Genomic DNA, 8,365 nt, shown 5'->3' with positions numbered 1-8,365 from the left:
GAAGAAAAGAAGCTGAAGCCATGGCTAACAACCGAAAATCTATATACAAGGAATATTTAGATGTAATTGTTGTTTAATCACACCAACAATTCCAGAGAAACCGCGAGGAATTATTTACAGATGAAGTAGAACAGAAGCATTATATGCACATAATAAAATTATAGAAGGTAGTCCTGATTTTCTTATAATTACATGAGCTGCAAATTATAAATGGCATTTCTCTATAACTTCACTTAGTTGCTGGTTTTGGCCGGTGGTTATCATTTTTCATGAAACCTCCGCCATTAACGGGATCAAAACTGCATCTGTAGAAACTGAGAGGAGAGATCACTTATTAGTTTCTAAAACTAAATCACATTAGGCACAGAATCAAAATACTGAAGTTTGATGGCTGTTTTTCTCCCGTTTCATATAAATGAAGTTTAATTGTGGATAGACCCTGGGAGTGATTTTTTTTTTAAAATCTTTTATCACATGAGATCTATTTGTCCAAAGATAATTATCTTGTTGAGTTAAAAAAAAATGTTCACTCAAGGGGTCTATCTGCAACAATAGAACTATAGGGGTGTATCCACAATTAACCCTATAAATAACAGTGCATCAATGACAATATATACATGTCTGAAGCCAGGATGCAATTATTGGTATGAACGTGGAGCTCCTGTTGAGTAGTGCGTGCGTTAAATTTGATCAATCAAGCGTTGAAGAAACTAGATTCTTCATTTTTAATTTTCACTCATAGCTTTGCATAGGATGAGAAAAGTACTGCAGGAGTGCATGCAATGAAAATTCATGAGAGCATGGTAGACAAATACCAGGTTATATCTTTATCGGGTGAAATCATGAAATATAATAGGTTTTTTCAGTTCTTGCATGATAATGCAAGTAGATGGAATCAAACATGGCCGAATTTCTAACCTAATCAAAATAGGATGGATGTTAGGATTGGCAAACCAATCAGTTTAAGTAACCTATATAGCAAACTGTGAGGTAAAAGAAACCGATCCTGCTCACGGGATCCAAGCAGGTTTAAAAAATGAACTTTATATTTCTCCCAAAATGTGGAGAAGGAATACTTAAATACTAAATAGCTCCAGCTATAGTATAAGTGCCCATGCAGTAAAGTAAACAAATTTGAGTCATATAAGTGCAAGTCAAGGGGTCTAAATTCTTGCGATTCAAAATAGGTAATGTTTTCTCAACAAGTTTGGGGAAGAAAAAGGCCATAATATCTCGAGTTTGGAGAAGAGAATTGTGGCTCTTGTCATGTTTGAAGTTATTATCAAAAAACATTTTCCCCTAAAAACACACTACATATCGGTCAACATGGCCCAGTTACGCTCCAGATGTAAAGTGTTAGCCTACATTTGGTTTCAATACTTTTTGATTACTCAGTAATTACTCTCTCAAACACAATTCGTTACTCAGTTTCTAGGAGATGTTTCTACACAACTGGGCGAAAAACATGGACTAGTGACACTAGAAATAAAATGCCGTTCAAGAGTGTGGTTTACATCAAGAGTGAAATTTTGGGAATGAATAGCATTCAGGATTGCGGTATATATCGACATAATGGCGACAAAGGAAATATCTGCACCTATCCTATATATACCCCCCTTCGAGTTATAAGGCATTGCATGAACCCGAAAAATAAAATTAATTTCAAACTTATAATAAGAAAATTATAATACTCATAAGACAAAGAAATATTCTGTCTTGAGTATTTATGTTAGTAAGAGTCTAGTTTCCTAAGAAAAGAAAATAATGTAATACTATCATAGATCCTATTACTCTACTTTGATGTAGCTAGGAGTCTAGGACAAAAAAAATCACCATTTTGGGTAATAAGAAATTGAATAAGAAAGTAAATTAATCCAAAACTTAGTAAATTAATCCAAAACTTATAATTAGAATATAACAAATATAATAAAAAAGAAATATTCTAACTTTGATATTTTTCACTGATTATTACCTATATCCTAAGAGAAAAGAGGAAGGAAAAAAAAAGGCAACATTATTGTGATTTGTTTTTCATGAAATGTGCCAGGAGATGGCCAGCACCAAGCAGCATTAGAGGACAGCACAGATATATAGGATGTAATTCCATTTTCTATGTATTCTATATAAATGAAGGTTGTAGCTCTGGTCCAAGAACCACGAAGTACTGATTTCCCCTTTCATACCACTAAACCATTAAGCCCCCCAATTATGATGTGATATTAAGTAGGTTGCAGGTAAGAAAGCTGGTAATCACATCAAAGCAAGAAAAGTTTGAATGTGGTTTGCTGCTTTAATAGCATGTTGTGCGCACATCATTACTTGGACCTGTGACAAATCTGACTGCCTTTTCGTTTTAACAAAAGCCAACAGCTCAGAGTTGGCTGCTTAGCCTGTTTTCATTGAATTTCCAACTTCTGAACTACAAGTATTGGCACTTGGCAAGATTTTAGAAAGAGCCTTCCCTTTCCTTTGCTGCTTAGTATTATAGATATTATGCTATTAGTCATATGTACCACCCGCTCTTTTTCCCCCCAACAATTAATATATTGTTAAAATATCAAAAGACACAACTCCATGAACTACAGATTATACACACACAACTTACTAAAAAATTAACTATAGTGTCATAATTAATGATCAAGGTACTTATTGGTGATGACATTTGTAAGATACAGATGTGTCGAGTAATGCATACTAATTTGCAAATAGACATTCTGCAGCTAAGAGTTTTGCCTCCATCTTATATGTTAAAATTTCTATTGCGAATGATCCAAAATTTTTATTGGAGGTAGCACTTAAGTTATAATCCTATCCTTAGCTATATTGATTGACTGTTAAGTTCTGCACAAACAATTCCCAAAAATTTGTGAGAGTTAACGTGAGGAATGTCTTTCAGCTTTGACTATATACCTCAGCTAAAATGTATGGAGAATCTTTGCTAGTAAACACAAACATATCACAAGTGATTAAGAAGAAACCAAATCTGAGTGAAAACAATAACAAACCAATCAAAAGGTGCCATAATGATCCACTGTTTATTGAAAATGGAAACAACTGAGTAGCCAAAAAAAAGGATAAAAGATATCAATTATATACAAGTGCAATAAAATTTTAAGACAGGATCAGTACCTGCCATCCATGCCAATGATTATTACAGTGTTTTGGGCTCCAAATGCAGCAGAGTAGCGTGTTGCTTCTGGTAGGTGGAACCGAGCAAATGACCACTCAGAACTAAAATATTTAGGCAGCACACCTGAAAAACAAACAGCTGTAAATGAACATCCTTTTTCTCACCTAATAACTACAAGCTTCAGCAAGGAAAGAAGCAACGATAAATAGATAGCACAAAATAATCTGGAAACTCGCCTCCCAAAATAAGTGTGGAAATTATAAGCCAGTGAAATTCAACATCCCGAGTTGAGGAATTGTGTTTTCATGTTGTAAAAGGATCAGTTATCTATTTACAGTTTCAAAAATTATTATGGAGTAAAGTTGTTGCATCCAAGTAAAGCGAGTCAAAAAGGCAGAACTTGGTTAATTTGTTTTATTGTAGCATATCAAAATTCAATATCACCTTGATCATGACGCAGATAATGAAAAATTGATGCGTCTACTTCTTGAAGGTTCTATACCGTCAGACACATCAGACTTTCACGTCTTGGTTTTGACTGTTACAATCAGAACTTGAAACAAAATCATTTACAAGAGAGATACATCACCAAGAAGGCTTCTTCCAGTGAAGCCCTCACCAAAAGTACTTTAAACATAATAATTCCATTTCTTTAGAAATCAAATGTAAAGGATATCTGAGAGTTTTAACTTTGTATATTTTCAGTTTTTACAATCTAAGTTTAAAACCTTAAAAAAGGATAAAACAAAACAAAATAGACAGCCTGAATCCTGAATCAATTTAATATGCAAACTTGTAAGGTGGATACAGGCCAATTATCTAAGAATTTGTAAGTTTGAAAGGTCTACCGACTATGATGACATTCTAAAAGTTAAAATTACATCAAATTTGGCAATTCCTGGCAGAATACCTGTGTGTAAATGCTTATTAAAAGATAGCTAAGTGAGCTTCAAAAAGGCAGCCATGTGCAAAAATCTAGAGTAGGATTTCCATATTTAAACAAAAATGTGAGAACCAGTATTAAAATAACAACTGTTGAATTGCTGATTAAAGATTGGAAAGTTGTCTTCTCTTTACCACTCAAGAAGCTACCGTCTTAAAGTTGGGCATTGCAAAGATAAAATGCAGAAAATAATAAAATGCTCGTGAGTAAGGTCAATCATACTGATAAATTCAATAATAAAATGCAGAAAATAAAAAGGAAAAAAAACTGCATCAAAGATTCTAAAGACACTGTTTCTCCAATCTTTTGAGTGGAGAGGGACTTAATGTTTCTTACCTTTCATAAAAGATAATGATGAGCTTGCGTTGGCACCAGAGTTTGAAGATATAAGAGCATCAAGTGAACATGAAGAGTTTTGGCGTGCTAATTCCGGACCATGACCAACAACATTCTGGGTAGATGCATCCTCTCCAACTACTCGAACCCTAAGACTGAAAATATGGACAGTGCCTTTGTCACTAGACACAGCCAACCACTTAACAGTTGGAGAGAGAGCTAGGCTATATATGTCAGCTCTGTCTGCCCCTCTGCGTACCTGCGATACAGTCATAACCTAGAACTGAGAAACAAGATATAAATGAAAAGTGAACAATTGTAGCCAATTTGGAATGTGGACTACAAGCATGTCGCACATACATGGAAAGTGCAGAGTTATAGCAATGGGCAAAATGGAAATATGGCCTATAAGCACATTACCCACCAAACATTCCCGGACATATTACTACCATATATCTCAATCTCCAATGGTGACATCACAGGGAACGAAAATTGCAGTTCTGATTGATGACTAATGCCACAAATAAGGACAAAGAAGATACACTATCCCAATAGTAACCAAGAAAGCTCTGTTGGGACTTTGCTTGTAACATTTTACTCAGCTTCTTCTAAATTTTAGCACACTAGCATCAAAATAGACACTCTGCAGGATCTAATTTTACAGGGGCCAGTATGGACAGGCTTTTGGAATATACTACTTTCTTCTTGTATTCGGTCTAGGCCATGGATATGGGGGTAATGCCCTACAGAAAATGCCATCTTACACTTTTAGTCTTAAGAGAATATTGGAGCTTGCTACTTGCTTGCATAATGCATTACTAGTCTTCTAAAATATATGTCAGACCCTTTATTTTCCAGAACTTCCCGAGATAAGGGAGGAGTTTTCAATGGTTGAAATAACAGTTGAGTGATGATTGAGAATTTGAGCTGAAAAGTTATTATTCTTTCTTTTGTCAAGGTAGACACTGATGATTAGGTCATTTACGCAGATAGTTAATGCATTACCAGCTTAGGTTGTTTATACTGATAGGTTCATCAATTCTTTTCCTATGAGTTCCCCTAAAAAAAACTAGTTGCTATTTGTTCTTGAAGTTAATTGGAATTATCCAATCCAAAGACTCTTCCCATAAAACCCACTATAGGACCATTCATTTGGCATGTCATGCGACAGAATTGCTTAACCATCCTCACATTGATTACGCCATCTAGTTTTAGGACATCATCTATATTTGAATATCCTATTGGCTATTGCTAATGAAATTTGTTGTTTGAGTTATCAATGCCATACTCATGGGCAACTATTGGGTGGACACTTGTTGCCTAACTAAGCCAAAGAGAACTCTACAGGAGAAATCAAATGAGGATAATATGTATCGACTTACTAAGGTGTTGTAAATAAGGAATCATGTGGGAATGATATCACAATGCAAGTCTTATGCATTTACCTCTTGCAGGCGTGTACCATCCATTGTGTTAAATATCCTGATCAGGGTACCCTTGACACTTGCAGTTGCAAGGAGGAGTCCATCCAAAGTCAAAGTGAAGCAAGAAATTGGTGAATCGTGTGCACTGATGAGCTTCGTAACTTTCAGGCCAAAGTGTTCAACTCGGACTTGTCCTCGATACAGCCCAGGGCAAGCCAACACCGAGGTGTTTGCATTATGTGAAAGGCAGCATAACCCCCTAGGATTAGATAGAGTTTCAATCTGATAAAGAAGCTTCAGGTCCGTGAAGTTGTACACAAATATCTTGTGTTCAAGAACCACAACTATGCAATCTCGTCTCAATTTCACAGCTCGAACATCAGATCTGAAAGCAAATTCACCAATGCACCGACTCTTATGATCATCCCAAATCATTACTTTATTTGGTGGATACTCTGGATTGGCACCACCGCCAACAAGAGCCAGTATATTGCAGCGAAAAAGCATTTCCACTATACCAAATCCCCCACTTTTTAGATCCCTTCTAAAGGTTTCCTTGAACGGATCACAGTTATAAATACGGAATCCATGGCTTGTTCCAGCGGCAAAGCATCCATAGTCCTGATTCCAAGACAGTGACAATAATTCAGCTTCATTGCCATCAGGTAAATCAGGTTCAGGAGCTTCAGGTTGACCCAAAGAAGATGAAAGGGACCACGAACGTGGTGAATCCATTAAGCTAAGCCTTGCAGGGGAATAGCTTCCCTGTGATGACGCGACCACAGAGCTCATTTGGCCTCAGGCAGCACAGGACGCAGAGAGGTAAACAAACAAATGGAGAATCTTCAAAGCTCTCTCTGGATCCTACAAGACAAGGTTCAAAACATCGCCCGATAAGAAAGTAACGAAGTCTAAGGTTACTGCCTGTCCTGTTTCTCTGTTTTCCCCAAAATTCTCTATTTCAGGAAGTAGATTTGTCCAGGATCTCTCCAACTACCATTCTACAAAAGCGACATTCACTAAATTTCTCAGACACGCTGTGCTAAATTGAAGCATAATAAATAAATAAATAAATGCGCACCAAGTGTTTCCCTCGGAAAAGAAAAGTATCAGTACACATCAACTGTCAACCTTAAATAATCAAGAACTTGACTTAAAACAACCAATAACATCCAATCACACGGTTCAGGTCATTAGATTAATCAAGTTGATCGATTCAAGTGGGTTTAATGAGCGAACTAGAGAAAGATTCTCCAAGAGATCTGGATCATAAAAAATAATTCTAAATTACATCCAATGCGATACTCACCGACATAATGAATTACTCTGTCTGCACTATACATTTACCTCAAAATGAAAACAACCCACATTAATCATCAATTTCTAGGTCATCAGATTCATAAAGAGATCTGAATCCAAGAGATCTGAATCCAAGACTGCAAACCTAGAAAGTGGAGAATCTCCCAAATTGAACGATACGAGAGGGTTTAACTCAAAATCTACAAGAGATTATAAAGAGATCTGAATCCAAAAAAAAAAGGGGGGAAAATAGGATCAACACGAAGTTACCTCAAAATTTAGTTCTTTTTTTTCTCTCTCTCTCTCTCGCTCTCCAGCGAAATAACGGGAAACTGAGTCTCTGAAGAATGGATACTTGAGGGGCACGACAACACAAGAACCCCTCAATTATTCGTGAGTTTTATTCGCTCTCTCTGCTTAAAGAAAGAGAGGAAAAGGTCGGAGGCGTAGGTTTGCAGGAAAGTACGCTAGGGGTGCTAACGTACGCCGCGGTGTCTTTTCGCGGTGACGCCACGCCGCCTGCGTGACCCCGCAAAGTCCTCGCAGATTAGGGCATGTTCGGTTGGTTTCCTAATACAAGTAAATCAATAAAATAATATTTTTATCCATTTTCATCCCTAAAACTCATTCATAACTTCTAATAAAATATTATTTTTATCATCCAACTCATCTCATTTAATCTTCTTTCTTACCTTTAAAAATAAACCAAGCACAAGAAATGTGACACATCATCCAACTCATCACATCTCATCTTATCTCATTTTTAAAAATCACAAACATCATCCAATAATATTGTGACAACTCATCTCATCTCATTAAACCTTCATTTCCATCCATTTCCTCAAAAAAAAAAATTTGATTTCCTTAAGTATGTGTCACATCATCCAATAATATTCCTCCAACTCATCTCATCTCATCTATTTTCTTATTTTTAAAAATAAGCCAAACACAAACAACCTCAAAACATCATCCAATAATATACCTCCAATTTATTTCTTTATTTTTTTAACCAACCAAACAACCTCAAAACAAATTTTTTTAAAAAATCACTCGCATCATCCAATATATAATAAAGTGACAACTCATCTCCTATTCTATAATTTCCTTCTTTTTTAAACCAACCAAACAACCTCAAAACAATTATTATAGGAAATAGGTTTCCTATTTCTTTGATTTCCCGTTTTTTTTGCGAAACGAACAACCCCTTAGCATATTTTTCATGCTCCTACTTTG

At 35.9% G+C, this 8,365-nt stretch overlaps 1 protein-coding gene across 2 annotated transcripts; it reads right to left on the bottom strand.

Moving 5' to 3' along the window:
- Positions 1–7,530, bottom strand: LOC109844055 (autophagy-related protein 18c-like). Of its 2 annotated transcripts, none has more exons than XM_020413060.1 (5): positions 7,403–7,530; positions 5,855–6,697; positions 4,410–4,668; positions 3,130–3,253; positions 1–314 (listed from the first exon to the last, which is right to left on the bottom strand). In XM_020413060.1, the coding sequence occupies exons 2-5, from the start codon at positions 6,623–6,625 to the stop codon at positions 230–232; spliced, it is 1,239 nt and encodes a 412-aa protein (XP_020268649.1). In that variant the 5' UTR covers positions 6,626–6,697; positions 7,403–7,530; the 3' UTR covers positions 1–229. The 2 variants fall into 2 exon arrangements, with proteins under 2 accessions (XP_020268649.1, XP_020268650.1); XM_020413061.1 differs by having other exon boundaries at positions 5,855–6,834; positions 7,403–7,519.

The sequence above is a fragment of the Asparagus officinalis genome, chromosome 5, assembly GCF_001876935.1.
Source record: "Asparagus officinalis chromosome 5, Aspof.V1, whole genome shotgun sequence".
NCBI lineage: Eukaryota > Viridiplantae > Streptophyta > Magnoliopsida > Asparagales > Asparagaceae > Asparagus > Asparagus officinalis.
Note: the sequence above shows the minus strand (reverse complement) of the source record. Positions and strands in the feature narration are given on the sequence as shown.

Excerpts from the sequence above, each read along its gene's own strand:
- LOC109844055 (XM_020413060.1), bottom strand. The coding sequence starts at position 6,625 with ATGAGCTCTGTGGTCGCGTCATCACAGGGAAGCTATTCCCCTGCAAGG. Across the intron at positions 4,669-5,854 it reads ATGGTACACGCCTGCAAGAG|GTACGCAGAGGGGCAGACAG; the intron begins GTAAATGCATAA and ends ACTGTATCGCAG. Across the intron at positions 315-3,129 it reads ATCATTGGCATGGATGGCAG|TTTCTACAGATGCAGTTTTG; the intron begins GTACTGATCCTG and ends CTCTCCTCTCAG.